Here is a 19,917-nt window from a genome sequence, read left to right on the forward strand (position 1 = left end):
CAATTGTGGCAAGGTTGCCCACAGTAGCCTTTGGTGTTGCTCCTAGCCTGAGAGAAATGCTCCCAGTCCTAATGACAGATGGGAAGTGCCCTGACAAATCAAGAGCAATGGATCCTTGACCAGAATAGCTGGATTCAGAAACCTGGAGTTGAACTTGGCTACCTTCTTGGGAGGTGGAGCTGTGAAAAGGGAAGCCTCTTAGTTGGCTGAACAGGCACCTGCAGGGTGTTTGGGTCTTGGGCTTTAAAAGCAGCTGCTCTTCTGATTAGCAGCCTGGGCAGTGTCCTGGACCCCCCTTCTATTATGGGGTCTCAATTTTCTTTATGGGCCTGCTTAGTTCTTTGTGCTGGAAGTTCATCTTCACCCTTGGATTTCAATCTTACTGGTCCCACTTGTGTTCAGACAACTTAAATACACATTAGCACTTCATCCCTTTTTTGCCTGGTGACTGTACTCGAATTGGGTGCTCAGCAGTGTCACTAGTGTGTGAAATAGGTGGACAGTGATTTCGGTCACTTCCCTAAGTGTGGCCAGCTGCCCAGTTCCAGCTCTGAGGACTGCATGAGGAATCGGGTTATAGGAGAAGCAACTACCCACAGATGGGTCATTACCACAGGGAGAGCTTGACACTTCAGCCTTGGCTAACGAGAGCCGTTTCCTACCCAGGGAGCAGCAGCAGAGCAGGGGATGTGTCCGTTCCCGCAGCCAGGCTAGAGCTTTCTCATGGGGCACCTCGAGCAAACCCCTCTGAGCACGGGCCATGGTGCAGCCAGCAGTGCTGGAGTGGAGGCTGAGGCTGTGCCCGTTTGTGGTGTTTTGCTTCGCGTTCCCCCTCCCTCCGCCTCCCTGAACTGCGTGGAGGGAGGAGGCAGAGCTGCTGCTGCGTGGGAATAGAGGCCACATTTGCAGCTTTGCCTCAGGAGCTCAAAAACCATAAGTCAGGCCTCCAAAACTACATTTGATTTAGAAATAATGAGATGCTTTAGAAAATGAAAATGAACTTGGAGTTCTCTTTCACAGTCTCTTTGTTTCCAAGCCTTTCGAGTGCACTTGCTTTGTGTTTGCAAGCTTGCTTTCTGCAACAATGATGGCAGAAGTATTTTTTTTTCAATGAAAATAAAGATGTTCATAGGCTTGCTGATTCCAGCACCTGGGGCGTAAATTTTCAAATATTGTGACATTTGGAGAGGAGTGGAGACAGGACACACAAAACACTCAACTTTTAGCCCCGTTTCTGCTGGGTATCACCATCCTCTGCACTTAGAATCTGAAGGATTGTAAAAGCTGAAGCATAAGGACCCCTTGTTGGTGGTCCTAGTGTCTATCTTGGCAGCTTGCCAGGAGCCCAAGGGATGCTCTTCATTTTCTTTATTCATTAGCATATTTTTAATCAAATGCATCAAACCACAATTTTTCCACACGTCTCTCCCATGGCAGATGAACAAAAACAGGTCAGTGCTCAAATGCACCTCTAACGTGCTGCAGTTGCTCAGTTCACTCCTCTGTTGCAGTTACAGTTACAGGACATCTGATGATTTGCCCCCTGCACCTGGTGAAGCCTTCTGATGAAAAGGCTTCCCTTTTTTTTCCTGAAAGAGCAGAGTAACATGGAACGTGCCTGTCATAGCAGCCTCGTTCCATCCAGTGCCCTGTCAGAGCTGCCTCTGACTCTTCTCCAACTTTGCTTTGAGTTTAGAGCATTCGTTTAATGTTAATTTCCAGGGAACAATCAAGCAGGTGCAATGTCCAGGCTGAATTCCCTGGCCCTAATGAAGTTTCAAGACTGCTTACACCTAGTTTAATAATAGGCTTTTTACATTCTTGTCACCTGTAACCTACCCTCATATACCTCATGCTGCCAACCCATCTCTAGCCAGGCAAGGAAAATGTTGCAGTGTTGAGATCATGTTCACACTTGCAGCTGAGACGTGTCTTGCCTTGTTTCTTATCTCTGAATTGTTCATAACAAGAGCTAAGTAAAAATTACTCTTCATGTTTTTTACATGAGCTTTCAAAGTTGGTTACAGTGTTCTGGGTGGGGTGAATATTGCATCAACACCAAATTAAAACTTATCTTTCCTTCTTTTTTGGAAGGAGATGGGGATATGGGTTCCAGGCGAATAGTCTTCACCATGAGACAAAAATCTTACAGAGTCCAAGGTATGAAGTGAATTTGGAGTATTTGCAAGTCTGTGACAAAGGGCTGCATACTTTGTTTTTGTATGTTTCTTTTTCCTTCCGCCTGTCCATCTTTCAAGCCTGGCAGGACTTTGTTGGGAACTCGTCAGTGGGATCTATCTCGAACATAAAAATTAGAGTGGGCTCGCAGCCTGTTCCTAGCCCCGGAAAAGCCAAGGAAGCTGAAGGCGAAAAGCTCTCGCAGGATGCAGGCCCCTTTCCAAGCAGCCACACCTCGCGGTGACTCTTTCCTTCTAGGCAGCGCGAGTGACGCGGCGGGAGCCACCGCTGCTGCCCCCGGAGCCCTTCCCTTGCCTCTGTCACGGGCTCCTTCATGGAGCTAACCAAAGCTCCAAAGTGGGGAAGATAGAGAAGGAGGCTTAGTGAGGATGTTAATTCTGGCTCCCAATTAAAGGATCTGAGCATTTCCTGGTAGGAAGACCTTTTCCAGGTGTTTTTGTGTCATGAGCCCAAAACCAGAGGGTTGCTTCTAGTGTTCACATGTCCCCTGCAAGCAGCTGCAGCGCGCCGTGCAGCAGGTTGGCCGGCTCCTGACGCCGTTTCTGTGGTCTGTGCGAGTCTGGTAGCAAAACCAGACCTTATGATGCTCTCTTGTTCACCAGACCTCCACTATGTCATGAAACTTCCCAGCTGACTGCTTCTTGCGTCTGGACCAGCCACAGGTGGTGAAACATCCGTGCAGTCGTTTCCCCCCAAAGTTCAGGAACGGCTGCTCTGCTGTCAGAGGGGAGTCTCCTGGTGCTGGGCAATACCAGCTGGAGCAGTGCTGAGGGTGGCAGCAGGAGGTGGAGGTCTTGCTGCTATTGAAACCCTCCCTGTGCCTTCAGGAGGCAAGGGGGACGGGGACCTCAACTCACTCCTTGCTGCTACAGGCCTGTAGTGGTTTATAACTGCAGTTCTCTTATGGGCAAATATTCCTCTTCTCTCCATTTGTTTTTCTCTCCATTCAACTGTTTCTTATCTGCTGTAAGAACCACCTCTTGAACTGTTATCAATTGCTTTATGTTCAAGACTTGATTCATATAGTTAAATGTTTGTCATGTCTAAATCCATCACTGCTTACATCTGCATTCTTTTGGGTTCTTCAGCAGTTTAACAGCTTCAGCCCTAATAGGCATAGACAGAAGATCAAAGTTGCACTGTGACCAATTTTGCCGTGAGCTCAGTCTTGCACGTTGACTATGTGCCCTGTCCCTTAGAGCGGGGAGGGGGTCGTGTGGCAACACGGAGCAGCCTGACTCCTGATGTCCCTGCACCTTCTTCTGTGCCCCCGCTTTGGACTGGCTTGAATCTGCACCACCTTTATTGTGCTGTGACTTGGGCTCTGGGGCCACTCCATCTGCTACTGCTTTGTGGAATACGGATACGGCAACTGCAGCGATGCTTTGGGTTGGGGGAGTTGTTGGGGGCTGTTTTTCCCAGTGTTAAGAGAGACTTGGGGTCCCACTGTGGTGTGCTGCAATGCCCCTTCTTGGCAGCCACCACAACCCCGCTATGGGTTACGTGGTCACGTTTCCTGTGCCATGCGCCACCTCAAAAGGGCAGGCCCCAGAATCAACAGGTACCTCTGCTGCCTGCGCGAGGTCCCTGCCTCCCTGAGGGAACGTGGCCCCTCAAGCCTGCCTTGCTCGTGGGCCTTCAGGTCCCTTCAGCTTCACAGTTTAGACTTTCCCTTGGCTTTCTGCCAGGAGCAGAGCGTGGGTCCGCTCTTGGAAGGGGAAGGCAGGGTGGTTGGCAGCGCTGCCTTGTTTTGTGTACGCGACGCTCGCAGTGCTCGCGCAGAGCACGGGGGATTTCACGTGGCGCGATGCCCTTCTGCCGCGGGCAGTCTGTTCGTCTGCGCTCCCACACGAGCGCGCTTACCGGGTTATGCTCTGTGCCAGGGAGGGGACTGTCGCTGCCCTGCCCAGGCCGCTTTAGTGCGAATTGGCTGTTTTCAGATTCTTTGCTCAGCAGGGAGACGCAGCCTTGTGTCTCAGGAGAGCAGGTCATCAACAGAACCTGGGGGGTTCTGTTCCCTTTGCTGCTTCGGCTGGAGGCCTGTAGAACTCCTGTCCCAGCATCACTCCATAACCTGCCCTTTCTGAGGAGGCCTGACTCACCTCGCACTTCATGGGACTCCTGTAAGGCAGAGATAAGGATGAGCCCAGCTCTTCTTTCATGAACCGTTGGACTATGGACTAAATAAAGGTATGAATAAGAATAGCCTGCTACCATCCTTTCCACCCACTTTGAGTTCTTTTAGGAAAAAAGAACAAAAATACATGTTTGTTGCTGCATGTTTTGGGCACCTGATGTAGAATGTGGGCAGGCTGAAAGCACCTGCTGTGCTGAGGCCTTTAGGGAAGAAAGTCAGAGACGTTCAGTCGATCAATGCAAGAGAGTTAGCTCTGAGATGGATGCTGCAGTCTGTATGAGGCTTGGAGGCTTCTGGCCTGCTGCTAAAAAAGGAACCTGGGCATCTTAAATGCCCTGGAAGTCACTTCTGCATTAGATGCCCGTTTTGCTGTGAAGTGATTTTAAAGTCCGTTTGTGGATGCAGATGTATGGCACCAACTAGAAGTAATGTTTTACAGATTTAAAACTGCAATGGGAGTTGATTAAGGGAAAGCAGTATCTTCTGCGTCCTTGATTTTTTTTCCTGATGTATGTGCACGCTGTGGTTAGTATTGGAAAGGACAGGGAGTGGAATTTCCACAAACGTTTGGGACACTTGCCCAAAGCAGGAATTGTGCATGACAGCCTTGCTTCTCATGAGACTTGTCCAAGTGGTTGACCATCTTCTTGTCAATTTACTTTTTGCTATTGTGAAAACGCAGGTAAATAGCATGGAGCCATACTGGTAACAATCAACAAAACGCTCCTTTCCATTATGCTGGCCATACCGTTGGCTTCTTTAGCGTCCATTCAGCGACAGGGAAGATGCTAAGCCATCACATCTAATTGTGACTTTTTGTGTAATTATAGGGAGATTTCTGTGTAGGTGGCCCTACAGAGGTTGCACTGGGCTCCTTCAGTCCTATTTGTTGGGGAAGCAGAGGCACTTGCTGGCGTGGACTGTCGTTCCACACAGTCCAGTGCAGGGCCAAGCTCCTCTGAACAGCCCTGCCCAGGTTCCTTTCATTTGGGGTAACGCTGCACTGTTGTATTAGCCCCACTGAGAAGCAGGAGTTTCGCCTTGGTGGTGTCACCTAACAGAGCTGTAGCACTTCTAGTCTCAGAGGAAACAACACTTTGAGCCACGTAGACACCTCCTTGAAGCTTTCCGGAGACTGAAGGTCCAACTTTCACAGATTTCCATGGGGGAGAGGCAGTATATGTGTTATGCTTTTGAAAGGTTGATCCTTGCTGTCTATGTTCTGCCCTTCAGCTCTACCCTACACTGTGGTGTTCCTCCACCACTGTGGAGGGGCAAGGATAATACTGAGGATTTTTGAGGATTTTTTTTTATATAGGGGTACTATGATGCTTTAGTAATAGTTAATCTTAAAGCTTTTGTGACCCTGACAGCTGGAAAGAACTGTGACTGTGCAAAGTACCATCTATTGCTAATTCCTTATACAGCCATAACACTTCTACTCCTGAAGGACCAGACCCCTTGAACTCTACACTGTGACTACCTCCTGGTTCCCCACTGAAGGCCACAGTAAATGAGGTCTTCTTAGAGAAGTCCAGCTGTGTGATAGCAGCTGCTGCCTTATACTGCCCCAAAGGAAGAATGGGGCCTGGTTTGGGGTGTGATGGGGACCCACTGGCCTCAGGCCTGCGCTTTCTCTGTCTCAGTGCCCTTCACTGCTCTTGGAGATGTGGTCCTGTAGAAGAGGGCCCCACAGGACACCCAACAGCCAAATACAGCCTGTGCTGCAGGGCAAGTTCCTGTGCGACTCAGAGCAAGTACCATTCTGTAATAACCTCTAGTCAAGAGGAGATGTGTAGAACAAAACAAGTAATTGGGGTCTGTGTTGGGATGCCTTAGTACCCATGTTGAAATTTGTCCAAGAAAATGAAGCTCACACCTTTCGCTCTTACACACAAATAAACCGATATTTCCAAGGGATTTTTTACAACTAGAAATGGTGAGGATTTGTCATGCATAACATCCAAACCTGAATGCACCTGGCTCCGGTATGGGATCATTCCTTTTTTTTTTAATATTCCATTTTCAGCTGGAAATTACTGATGTGACCAAAGTCCGATTCCCTTCAGCAGTTTCTCCCTTCCTCCCCCCACCTTTTCGCACTCCCTGAGGTCTGACCATCTGGAAATCCTCCTCCACCTCTTCATCATGTGTGAATTTCCACCTAGGGCTGAAAGTGTCACTGTACTAAAGTGTGATGCATTAACACATTGAGGCAGAAAGCAGAGGGGAGTTGAGGATTATAACACTTCATGACCCACTCCACAGTCGCTCTATGATTTAATCATCTTTATCAGCTTGTATCCTTTTCTTTGTATCCTTGTATTTTCCCTATATCCTTTATTAAAATATTCCCATAGTTAAAAAAAAAAAAGACCACACAAACAAGTAAGCTGTGGTATGTTGCCTTCAGATGCGAATCAACTGAAAAAGGCAAATATCACGAGGAGAACACACCTCGTTCACTCCAGCGAGCTGGAGGACACAGACTGCTCTTTCACAATGAAGCTAACTAATTATCTCCATATCTGCTATTGCATATTGCAAACTTGGGATCCTTTCCTGCCAATCCTCGTGCACATGATCTGAGCCACTGTAATTAATAGATGTATGCTTTCTTATGCCTTTTTTTTTTAAGCATAAGCAGTAAGAATGCTATCTTGCACAGAAATGAAACCAAACTGTGCAAAATATGTACAGTGCTGGTTTATCCTTTCAGCACAGTGGAATGGAAAATTCACTAGTTTGGAAGTCAGTTAGGTGCCTAGCCTTCTCCTAGCTAAATATTGAGGTTTATTATGTTTCAAATAAATATATATATATTTCTTTTGTGGCTTGGTTGCTGTAATCATCTTGGATGTAATAATGTTACTAGCCTCAGGGCTATATTTATTAAGATTTTAATTTAAAATCTTTCTGTCCTTCAGCATTTAAGCAGAGGAAAACCCCATTTAGAGTAGCCAAAAAAAAAAAAAGTTCATCCTTTTCTTTTTCATGCATTCCCCCTCCCCTAGGCCCTCTCTCTCATCTTTTAAGCAAAAAAAAAAAAACCCTCTCAAACAATGCACTTTCCTGTTTTAGCTCTACACCCTCCTAATATTTTAGTACCCATGTAACTTTGGTAGTCCTGGTGTCTGTTTAATGTGATCCATGTGCTCCTGTTCTTGCTGCCTTGTAGTGGTTTGCTTTCTTACTCTCATATAATAGTACCAGTGTATTTCACAGTGGTATTTCAACATGCTGTGATTTATTCTTAATAATGTTGCAGTAAGGACCTAACCCACAGCAATAAATGTTAGGGGTGAGACTCAGAAATGCTGAAGGGCTGTGGAAAAGTTTTAGGGTTATGCCTCACCTTAGAAATACCCTCGGTTTTCCTTGTCCTTAGCCCATTTCTGAGGAGATAGCTGCAAGGGAAGTAGCTGAGAAGGAGGACCTCTTTGTAACCTGGGGGTTGAAAGACTCCAGCGGTCTTAGAACATCTTTGTGGAACTTCTCAGTGAAATGGGCAGCCTGACTTGATGCTTTTTGAGGTATTTTGGAAGGAATGGCACATATTAGCACCCAAGTCACCTATGCCTGATATTTCATTTTATTTCCAAAGCATATACAGGTTTCTGCCATGACGAGACAGACTGTGCAGACTTGCACATGTTGACTAGGGCAAAACACGTTTCAGAATATTTTATTGATAAATCCTCCTAATGGTTTAGCAGTAATGGAGTATCCATGAGAGCTGATCAGTAAGAGAGAAGCTTGTTTGCAGCTGATGTGAATGCAGTATATGCGTGAAGGCTGAATCTGCTTGATAGAGGCCTACAGTAGCAAAATGACATCAGGCAAACGACTGTAAATCATATGGGCCAGCTCTTCAGCTGGGATAAATGGATAGAGCTTCACAAGGGTGGTAGCTGCTGCTGCCTTACCCCAGGGGAAGAGCCTGCCTACTGGAATGGGCTGATGTTGGTTGTTGGTGCCATCCTCTCCAATAAACACGTGGCCGGTTCCCTTGCTCTGTTCCTGTCTCCAATGGTGAGTGCATCAGCAGACTATACCATGAAAATATTAAAAAACCAAAAAACAAAAAACAAAAAAACCCACAAATGTTCCTGTGCAAATCGCCGAAGTGCGTGGTAGTTTGGTTTTAATGTAACAGAAGGCACGTGGAAAGCAAAACGGAGCAATTTATGTATGAAACAGACTTGAAATGGCTTTTGCTACACACGCATAGCTCGCAGCAGCAAGGCCATGCTGTTCGTGGCAATCTGTGTGTGACAAGGAACAACTCATGTTCGCTGCTTCCCCCCTACTTGATTTCAAAGCAACTTGCACTCGACTTAGAGCTAGTGAAAACGGAGTGCAGAGAATGATTTCTGGCTTGGGCACAGGTCAGCTAGTTGATGCCTGGCCTGGTAATAGGTGCATGCATCTCCTCCAAACTGTGCTTGTAGAGAAGAGTGTGCAGCTTTTCAGCTGCCTCTCAAATGCTGCTGCTTGCCCACGAGGAGGTGACTTGAGCTTCTGTAACCCATCCTTCCCATGGCACTGCAAAGATGCCATTTTTTGCCTGTTTAAAACCAGTGGGAAAAGTCTCCACTTTGTCTTCACTGAAATTCCTGATTTTCTTAGGACTACGCATTCTAGCACTGCTCCATCTCAGCGTTAGTTTTTCTGTTCTGTTACATGCATCGCTGCTGGATGCTCTGCATCAGGCGACTTTTAAATGCGTTGCCTCAGTACATAGTGTTCAAATTACAGGCAGTCAAGTTTTAACTCTGTTGTTTACCACTTAAATGCAGATTTTATTTTTATTCCCTTTGCTACTTTGCAAAGCTTTCGGTGTGAACTTATACAAACACGAAAATCATGTTCTTTAACTACTGCTCAACTACGCTGAAAGTGCTTATATGTTAAAAGCGCTCACCACAAAGCAGACACTTCTTTGTTGGGCAACCAGTACAGCTTTTTCATGTTGCCTGTGTGTCCTCACCCGCCCCAACCTATTTAGGTCAATACAAGCAACCCCAGTGGAAGTCACCGCCTGGCTATAAGGCTACGGCTTTGGACTGCGGAGGACAGACCGTGCGGAGGGAGCAAGAGCAATTCGGGGCCCTCAACTCAAACGGGAGAGCCCTGAGTGGTGGCTCCCTTTTGGATATCGTGAAGGCAGCCAGCAGAGTCCCTCTGCTGAAAGAACTGAAGCAGATCTCTGACCTTAGGCCCTTTCGCAAGGAGTGCCCTGCGTTGAGGCCGCGCTGAGCTGAGGTACCTGACCGCGCTGCTCGCAGCGCACGGGATCCACCTGCGCGTTGTTTCCCACAGCGAGCTCGGGAGCCTGGACTCAAACGTTCCCGGAGAGCGGAGGGCTCGTGACGACGACTGGCGCTGCCTGCCGGCCAAGGCGCCGCCCGTGAGGCAGCGCCGGGGCGCGGAGCCGCTGAGCGCGGCCGCCGTGAGGCGACGCGGCAGGAGCGGGAGACGCGGCTGTGAGTATCCCCGAGCTCTTCCCTGGCCTCCCCCCACGTACCCATCCTGCCGACACTCCTGCACGGAGCTGGGGTTCAGTAGTCGATCCTCAAAATCTGCACTGGGCTCTAAACCTGCCCTCCCACCCCCAGCCACACACACGCTTGGCATTTCTCCTTGACTCATCTCGCAGCCTCTCATTTTAGCCACTCCACAGAAAAAGCTCCCATTTGGTCAGATCCTTACTTTCTGGCTGGATCCTTAGTTTTCTCCAAGCGGTGCTCTGAGTAGGGCCCTGTTTTCAGAGACAGCAAATCTATTAACAATATTTTGTGGCATAGTCTGGAGCCAAATTAACCTCTTGGGTTTTTTTCATGAGTTGAATCTCAGAAAACATTCAACTCATTCAGAACGGCGTTTGCCTACAGGTTCGTCAATAGGACTTTTCCTTCTACAAAATTTCAGTGGTCTTGGAACAACTGCTGGTTTTGCAGTTGTTTTTTTAAGTGTCTGCATAGTAAGGAATTGGTTTGATTATGGATACTTAATTTAATCTGAAGTGCAAGAATGGCATGAATACAAATTCCAGATAGAGCACTGAACCCTGAGCCCAACCCAGCAAGAGTCCATCTCTGTTTCACTGTCTTTAAAGAGAGACGGTAATGGCTACCTTTATAGAAAAGCTCTTTCAGATACAGGGCAGAACTGTGTACCTCAAGGTCCAGCCTTGCAACTTCTGTGGGATAGCAGCACTGTTTTGAAGTGCCATTTAAAAAAGATTGCATTCTACTACTTGCAAAAATCTCCCATGTAGATGCAGCTATATGAGCAAAAAAAAAAAAAGCTTTTGCCAGCATAGCTTGCCTTTATCTGAAAAACGCTTGCAGTAGAAGAAAAAAAATAAAGGATGTTAGTGCTAGTCAAACTGGCATTTGCTGGGATGGAAGGGGAAGCATTTGAAGTGCACACCAGGCCTCTTAGATGGCAAGCTTTATTCAGTACAGCTATGAGTACTGCAAAACCCTTCCTCGAAGGGATTAGCAGCAAGTTACCTAACAGCCACGGCACGAAAAGTGCTTTAGGAATATGCAGGGGAATATGCAGGGACTTTGTTATAGTTCCACTGAGGGCATTAGGAAAGGGAGCTGCCTTGTGCCGTTGCCTCTCCGTGCAGATTTCAGACCTCCCTGCTGGCTCCGAGGTGAAGGGCGCCTTGATGGGCCTCTCTGAGATGGGGTCTTGGGCATCTGCCACCTCCGGAGAGAAACGTGCATATGCAAATACCTTGGTTATATGAAAGACTTGTAGCAGTTTGATTGCTCAGAAACCTGCTGATTTACCCTGGCTGAGGTTCTAAGTCCACAATGATTTCATTAGACTAGTAGCTTTAATAAGCCACAGATCCCAGTCATGAGATTGATGCGCCTACAGAAAATACCCTCCAAAATTGTACCTCCCCGCAGCAGGGCTACCTTGCTAAGTGTGTGCTTGCCCGTTAAGCACAGCTCCCAGCCATTTCCTTCCCAGTTTTCCCCTGCGTTTAATGTATGGAAAAGCATGACCCTGAATCAGATGAATAGCAGCCGGTTTGAGAAGGTGTGTGTGAAAATGTATCCTCACGCAGATGAGCTCAGAGCAAACAGAATAAAGGGGAGGAGGGGAGGAGAGCTGCGCGGGGGGGAGTGTGAAGCCACCAGCTCCCTGATAATTCAGCTACTATGTGTAAGCAACAAGTTTATGCCCAAGGGACAGAGCTGCAAGCTGAGGAGAGCTTAATATTAACAGAGCCCTATGACTCAATCAATAGGCCGCGCTCGCTGGGCAAGATTAGAAAGCAAATGGCTTGTTATTTTCTGTTAGCCCTGTTTGCTTTCCCTGTAGGGCTTTCTGCTGGAAAGTGCCTAAGGTTTGCTGGAGTTCTCCAGGAGGAAAGCCAGAGAAAGGCCGTTGGCTGAGGGCTGCCCTCGGAACTGCACGTCGGGCAGACTTTAAATAACAATAGTGCTTGCTGGCATATTAGTTTGTTAGTAATTGCTGTATAAGATAAGCCACCCGATATTTGAATATGCAAAAAGTCCTTGGCTAACCAAAAAAAAAAAAAAAAAAAAGCCAGCACATGCCGTGTAGTAACTATGGGATGGCTACAAATTACTGTATTGGAGAAAGAAAATCTCTACCTTGCTCAGAAATACCTCCCCAGTTTTGTTATCTCCACCGAAGACATGATTTCTGCCTCTCTGGCATTTCATTTGCACTAGGACAATGATCATGGTTGTTTTCAAGGGCAGAAGGGCTGTGTTTGCACCTATTTCTTGTTTGACAGTGACCTCTATGAACCAGTCATCACCGCTCTGCCTGTTGTTTTCTTGTTAGCTCTTTGCTGTCAAATTAATTACTGTGAAGCACTAAGCTTGTTGCATTCACGTGCTCTTATTAGCTTACAGGATGTCAGAGTGATTGGATTTTTAGCATTATTTCTTTTTTGCATTCCAACCTTCCCATTCAGAACCTGTTACTGGCAGGGAGGAAATCCCGTATCTCCTTCTGATCTCACATCAAGGTAGTTCTGGGAAGGCTGGGGATTTAGGCTTGATTTACAGTGCAGTATATGAAATTAGATTGTGTTTGTATTAGAAGCAACACGAGCAATCAGATTGAGATTGTGAAGTGTTTTTGAACAACATTAAGTGTTTGTCTACACTTGCTCGGTGAAGAACAAGAAAGAGGGGGAAAATGGTAACATGGAGTAGCATTTGTCCCTTATATTCTTAGATTGCAGGAATAATCAGAGTCTCTCTCTGGTTGCCTCGCTTGTTTATTAGTGACCACTGGCAGGGCTCACCATGACATGTGGGTGCAGCTGAGCGATATGCAAGTTTATTCTCCTTTTAAAAACTGAGGTGTGTGGCAAAAGTCTCAGGCGCTTCGCTGGGATCATGCAGGAAATGCGTGTCCTGGTTCTGCCCCTTAAAAGCCGGCCTCAGTGTAAACGGGCCGCTGCCGAGGTTGGTTTTCACGCGGGGCGCTGGATGCGCCTTCCCGCCGCAGCCCCGTCAGCTCCGCGCCGAGGCCCCGTTCCCTGGGCGAGCCCCGAGGCCGCGGGGACGGCGCCCCCCGCACCGCGGCCGGCGGCTCCGCGCGGGTCCCGCTCCCCGCGCGCCGGCCCCGCTTCGCCGCCCGCTCCCGGCGCGGCCCAGAGGGGGCGCCCTTCGCCCAGGCTTCCCCGGCGCGCGGGGCAGCGCGCGGGGCTGCCCGGCCCGGCCCGGCCCGGCCCGGCCCGGCGGGACCGCGCGGCTCCCCCCGGCCCGCGGAGCGCTCCCCTCTGATCCCGTTATCTCCGCTCCTGCGCAGCCGCCCGCCCGCCTGGCCCCGCGGGGCTCCGCGCTCCTCGTGCCTCGCGGAAAACGGAGTCCGCGGCCCCCGCTCAAAACGAGCGACACAAACGCGCCCCGTCGCGCAGCCAACCCGGCGGCCAAGGCTACTGCTTGCAAGTGCCTAAGGGCAGCGCGCAGGGAGGGCTGCGCCTGTGCCCGGCCGCGGTGACTGCGCGGGTGCCGGGCGGGCTGCGCGGAGCGGCGCGGAGCGGAGCGGGGGTGTGTTTGAGGAACGGCGAAGGAGGGAGGGAGGGCACGGGGGGAGTTAAAGAAACAGCATAGTTAATATTTCCACATCAGGAAGTTACTGTAATAGCCCAGGGGGCAAAAGACTTAACTTAATCTCCTAAATAGCGAGCAGCCCATGGCGTCTCTGTTATAGGTTGGAGTTCCCACGTGGTTTTTAACTCCTGTATAAAAGTTTCAGTACAAAGTGCCACAATGTCGTGATTTTGCAGCGGGGGGGTAAATTAGCAGGAGCAGATGAGAGGAAGATAAGCGAGGAGCGAGCCGCTTCCCCGAGACCTTCCACTGCGGATCCGAGAGGGAACATCAGACGCGTTAAAAACAAAACAAAACCAAACACGGCGTTCGAGCCAGCACAAGGCGAGCGAAAGATCAAAAAGACGCGGAGAGAGGGAGAGAGACAGATTAACTGGAGCAGCAGCAGCAGCAACATCAACAACAACAAAAATCACACTTAAAATAATAATAATAATAATAAAACCCAAACCGCCAACAACGGAGATTTTGTTTAAAAAGAGCGAGCGAGGCAGCGAGCAGAAGAGCTGGTCTGACCGCGACGATCCGCGCAGCGACTCCGGCCGCGCCGGGACCCGCCGGAGCCTCCGCGCCGCTATTCCCGTCCCAGCCGCGTCCCCGCCGCCCACCCCCGCGGCGGGGGGCACGGAGGGGAGCCCCGCAGCTGTGGATCTGCCGCCCGCGCACCTCCTCGGCGCCCCCCATCCCCGACCATGCTCCAGGTCAACTTCGATCGCGCGCTGAGGAGCAGCAGACGCTGAGGGGAAACTACCGAGCCGCAGAGGAGCGGAGCCGACCTGCACCCACGGCCTGTGGATCGTTGTCTTGCGGGGGCGGAGTGGGCGGGGGGGCACAAGCAGCATTTCTCCCCCCCCACCCCCCGCCGCCCCCCCAGCTCCGCCGGCTATAAATTGGATTGTGTATAAATCTGCTTCGTTTATCTCCCCGCGCCCCCTCCATGACGCCGGCGTGAGGAGCGGCTCTGCGCGGCCCGCGACGCGAGCGATGGACCAGGAGCGGCGCCGCTCGGGGATGCCCCAGTGAGGCGGCGCGGGGCTCCCGGGCCGCTCCGCTCCGCTGCCGCCGCCCTCCTCGGCGGGCGCTGCAGCCGCCCCCTCACCTGCTGCCGCCCCCCGCCCCCGCGGAGCCGCGCTCGCCGTGCGCGCCCCCCCGCCGCAGCCCTCGGTGCGCGCGCGGCAGGGCGGGCGGGCGGGCAGCCTCCCCCGCGGCCGCTCCGCACCGCTCCGCGCCGCCGGCCCCCCGGCTCGGCCGCCGCCGCCGCCGCTGCCCGCGGCCGGGCTCCGCGCGGTGCCTCGGCCCCCGCTCGCCCGCCATGGACGGGGCGGCTCTCCGGGCGGCGCTGGGCGCGCTGCTGGCCTGCGGGCTGCTCCGCGCCGCGGGCTCGCCGACCCCGCCGGCGCCCGCCGGGGCCTCGCCGCACGACACATGCACCTCGTGCGGCTTCCGGCGGCCCGAGGAGCCGGGCAAGGTGGACGGCGATTTCCTGGAGGCGGTGAAGAGGCACATCCTGAGCCGGCTGCAGATGCGGGACCGGCCCAACATCACGCACGCCGTGCCCAAGGCGGCCATGGTGACGGCGCTGCGCAAGCTGCACGCGGGCAAGGTGCGGGAGGACGGCCGCGTGGAGATCCCCAGCCTGGACGGGCAGGCGAGCGCCGGGCCCCCGGCCCACGACCCCGTCTCCGAGATCATCAGCTTCGCCGAGACAGGTGGGCGCCGCCCGGCCCCGCGCGCCGGCCCGTCCCGCCGGCTCCCAGCCTGTCCCCTGCCTGTCCCCCCAGCCCGACCCCGGCTGTCACCCTGCCTGACCCCCGCCGGCCTTGCTGGGCTCCTCTCCCGTCCCTGCCCGGCATCCTGCCTGTCCCCCTGCCTGTGGCCCTGCGTGTCCTTGCCCGTTCCCGCTGTGGGCACCTGCTGGGCTCATCCGCGTGTCTGCCTCCCATTCTGCTCTCCCTCCTGCCCTGCGCCTGCACCTTGCAGCTCCTGCTGTCCCGCAGCCTCCCTGCCCCTGCCTGCGCCCCGGCAGCCCTGCCGCCTGCAGCACTGCTCGCCCTCAGGCCCTCTGCAGCCCTGTCCCTCCTCTGCCTGTCCCGCTCCGTCCCCTGCATCCCTCGCCTCGCCTGGCTGCCCTGCACGCTCAGCTGGGTCCTTGCACGCATCCGTCTGCCAGGACTTTCCTTCGCCTTCCGTCTCTCTCCATTCCTTTCCCTTCGGTTTAGCTTTTGTTCGCAGCGTTGGCCTTGCCGGCCCGTCGGCTGCGAGTAGCCTCTGTCACACGACCCGTCTATCTGCCCTGTGCCCATCCACCCTTTTGCGAGCTCTGCCGTCCTGCCCTGGGCAGCCCCGGCGGTGCCGCCTGGCCGTGGCCGGTACGTGCTACGGGGCAGCCCACCCGCTCGCGCAGCAGCCGCTTGCCCGTGCACTTTGCACATCTGGCCGTAACGGCATCACTCTGCACACCAGCTCTGCTGTCTCCCTGCCCATCCCTCTCCTTCGCTGGGCTCTCCCTCAGTTTATTTCTTTCTCTATCTTCCTGTGGCATCTGTGTATCATTTGTCCACAAAAGAAATCTCTCTCTATTCTGTACACTGCCCACTCATCTTCTTTATCTACCCTCCCACCCAAAGCAGCTACATGCACAGTATCTATGGGATCTGTTGCATTATACATATGCTTGTTATAGTCGCCATACAAAATTTATGGACGCACGTTCCCGTACAACACAAGTAACGTGTATTGGTGCAACAACACTGTACTGTTCTTTTTCTGTCACTGTCATCACAGTTTATAAAGAAGTTGTGTATTTGCTAACGTGCAGAAGGTTTTTTCGAGTGTGCATTTTGGGTTTTCTTACTTTATAATAGGCCGTTGTTAGGAGATCTGCGGTAGGCTCCTAGTTCCAGTTGGTATTCAATTAATTGCTCGCTTTTGTAGCACTTCCAAATCTACTTGATGTAAGACGTAGCCAGACACAGTGCAAATTTTTGTCCCTGAAATATTACAAGGTACCAAATGGGCCCCGGAGGCGTATTTGAACAGCATCTGGAGTAACAAATGAGGATACTGACTATGAAAAAAAATCCCATTCAGAGGTGGACAAAGATAATAAAGGTTCTTAGGGAAGTAAAAGGCAGAACGAGACACCTCTGGCTCTGTACGGAAGGAAGTCAAACGGATAAGGGCAGAGAAGAAAATGCCTTTCCTGCAATAATTTAAAGTAGCGGTTGGGAGGGTTCGATGCAAGCACCAGAATCACAGCCTCCGTTGGGAAGGCCAGCTTGCACATTCATCACCCCCGCCAAATTTAGTTAGGACTTAGAGTACGAAATTCCGGCAAGGACGCCGGCATTTCTGCGGCATTTCATGCAGCAGGCTCTTTTGTTTACAAATAATGGGTTATGTCAGACATTTGGTGACATTTGCTTTACTGTGATAATCTCACTCTTTTAATTCTGGCGTTATTGAAAAGTATATTGAGAACAGTCAGTAATGACATTACGATGACAGCAACTGCTTTGCTTGATTGCCTCGTATGCGAGTTATCTTCTCAGAGCAAAATGCAAAGGTTGAAATTATTAAGAGCAGTTCTTCCCCCAGACTACGTGGGGGATAGCTTAATCTGTTGAGCAAGCAGGCTCGTCATTGAATGTTTTTTTCCCTCGATCTTGTGAATCCTCTCTGTTAAACTGAGGCAAGAATATGTGAAAATTGAAACAAAATCCGTTGTTTGGCATTGACATTTCAGTGGTTACTAAAGAGACTTTCCCTGTGAAAATCAGGGGTTATCTGAAAGTTAAAACTATTCTTAAACCGGCGAGATAGGAAAGTACAAATGCTGGTCTTTTCAAGGTGCTGTTGTAACATCGTTAAAGCTGACTGGGAAAATCGTGTATTCTGGAGAGCCTTTGCTGTGATCTGACACATTCAACTATAGCCCGATTATGAACGTTACTGTGGGAAGTCCCTTTTCAATTCATTTCTATTACAAATTCTGGATATCTGATTCAGTGCATGCCTCCTGGCTGATACAGTCGCTTAGCTCTTTTGATCAGCTGCGTTCTAGTGTCGTTTCTGCATCCAGAATTGCACAAAAGATACATTTTCTTTTTGACTTAATCTTGCTGATCTCTCCTTATCTTGCAGACGATCTGGCCTCATCTAGAGTCCGCCTCTATTTCTTCATCTCGAATGAAGGGAACCAGAACTTGTTTGTCGTTCAAGCCAGCCTGTGGCTTTACTTGAAGCTGCTTCCATATGTCTTAGAGAAAGGCAGCAGGCGAAAAGTAAGAGTCAAAGTCTATTTCCAAGACCCGGACACTAGCAACAAGTGGAATGTGGTTGAAAAGAAAGTTGATCTCAAAAGAAGTGGTTGGCACACTTTTCCCATGACAGAGGCGATCCAGGCTCTGTTTGAGAAAGGAGAAAGGAGACTGAACTTGGATGTTCAATGTGAGGGCTGTGAAGAGTATTCAGTGCTGCCAATTTATGTGGACCCCGGGGAGGAATCCCACCGGCCTTTTTTAGTGGTGCAAGCCCGTTTAGCTGATAACAAACACAGGATCCGGAAAAGAGGTCTGGAGTGTGATGGCAGGACCAATCTATGTTGCAGGCAACAGTTTTACATTGACTTTAGACTCATTGGGTGGAATGACTGGATCATAGCACCATCAGGTTACTATGGGAATTACTGTGAAGGGAGCTGCCCGGCCTACTTGGCCGGAGTCCCAGGGTCAGCTTCCTCTTTTCACACCGCGGTAGTGAATCAGTACCGAATGCGGGGGCTGAACCCGGGCACCGTGAACTCCTGTTGCATTCCAACCAAACTTAGCACAATGTCAATGCTGTACTTTGATGATGAATACAACATTGTGAAAAGGGACGTTCCCAATATGATTGTGGAAGAATGTGGTTGTGCTTGATTTAAGGTGTGTTTTTGGGGGGGAGAGAGAGAGAACATTCCCGTACTAGATGGTATTGGAGGAAGTTTCACTGTGTATCCAGGCATCAGTGTTGAAAAGTCACTGTGGAAAAGTTTGACTTAAAAAAAAAAAAAATCATTTCACTTTGGTGTCAGGACAGTGGCAGTTTGTGGATCTTGGACACTTATATATTCTACCACTTATAAGTTAATGCTATGAAATATCTTAAAGAAACACACACACACACACAGAGCGTGCACGCACACTCACACTCACATAGACACACACGCGCTCCTACACACACGGACACACACAAGGCAGCTTGAAAAAGGGACATCAGTAAGAGGAAGTCAGTGACCAGTGACGATGTAACTAAATGCCTGCCAGTACAAGTGAATGGCTCAGCAGCTGCTTCCCCACCTGCTAGCGAAGTCAGACCGAAATGAGCTCCCTTGGCTCATGGCAAAAGCACAAACTAAGAGAACGCGACATATTCTTGCACGCAGGTGTCAAAATGACCAAACTTAGAAATTAAGAAAACAAAAGGCAAGAAAAAGAAGACTGTCACCTCTTAGATGTAATGGGAGGCTGCAGAACACCTGCCTTTGTAGGTGATCACTTCCTCTTAATTTAAATTTATCTAAACATAAGCATCACAGATACCCGCATCTTCATACCGCACTTCCAGTAAGGAATCATGTGATAACAGCAGAGAGAGCGAGAGAGAGAAAGAGAGGAAGGAGAGGAGACAGATACATAAGCAACTGCTGTGTTTCTAACGTCAGACCGTTGCGAAGTCCCGAGCTGGGCTGGCTTTATCTGATGCTTTAACTGACCACTAGCAATCCGTGGATGGCTATACCTGTTGTGTCTCGGAAAAGGGGATTTGGTGTCATATCTGGACTGTGTTGACCGTTAGCATCTCTCACTGTTCTAAGAACAAAAAATCAAAGTTGCAATCTGTGTTCTTCAACAGGGGACTCAGCAAGGACACGTCACGTGGGGAAAAACAAACAAACAAACGCTACCACGGCTAAACCAATGAACCCTAAAGAGGAATGACAGTAATACAGTGGAGACACTCTGAAAAATGCAGTGCATTTAATAACAGGCGAGGAACATTTTAACAAGTCTTGGAAAGCAGGAGAGAGGAGAGTGCTTTCAATTTCCTTACCAGGAGGTGTCAAGGATGGCCATAAAGATCAGAAAATAATGATACAGCATAGCACTTGCAAACTGCTTGAATGCACGTATAATAGCACTTGCAAATTTCAATGCCTTGAAAAGTGGTACTTGATAGTGCACTTATCTTTGCTCACTATCTAGGTAAACAGGTGCCGCATGAGCTATGCAATTTAAAGTGTTGACCCATACTAGACAAAACTGGACTTATGATATGACTTTTTTATATTTTTTTATACTTGAAATTAAATCTTTTGCTTCTTTTTTAAAGCGAATGATTGCTTTTAATGTTTGCACTGATTTAGTTGCATGATTAGTCAAAAAACTGCCATTTGAAAAAAATGTTATTTTTATAGCA

At 50.0% G+C, this 19,917-nt stretch overlaps 1 protein-coding gene across 1 annotated transcript; it reads left to right on the forward strand.

The window, feature by feature from the left end:
* The first annotated feature begins 14,770 nt into the window (after positions 1–14,770).
* INHBB (inhibin subunit beta B) lies at positions 14,771–19,257 on the forward strand. Its single transcript, XM_088519546.1, has 2 exons — positions 14,771–15,167; positions 17,602–19,257. Exons 1-2 carry the CDS (start codon positions 14,771–14,773, stop codon positions 18,375–18,377), a joined length of 1,173 nt encoding a protein of 390 aa, XP_088375672.1. The 3' UTR covers positions 18,378–19,257.
* Positions 19,258–19,917: the final 660 nt, after the last annotated feature.

The sequence above is a fragment of the Tinamus guttatus genome, unplaced genomic scaffold (genome assembly GCF_059628265.1).
Source record: "Tinamus guttatus ecotype Peru unplaced genomic scaffold, ASM5962826v1 Tinamus_guttatus_pri_ptg000060l, whole genome shotgun sequence".
NCBI lineage: Eukaryota > Metazoa > Chordata > Aves > Tinamiformes > Tinamidae > Tinamus > Tinamus guttatus.

Excerpts from the sequence above, each read along its gene's own strand:
- INHBB (XM_088519546.1), top strand. The coding sequence starts at position 14,771 with ATGGACGGGGCGGCTCTCCGGGCGGCGCTGGGCGCGCTGCTGGCCTGC. Across the intron at positions 15,168-17,601 it reads CATCAGCTTCGCCGAGACAG|ACGATCTGGCCTCATCTAGA; the intron begins GTGGGCGCCGCC and ends CTTATCTTGCAG.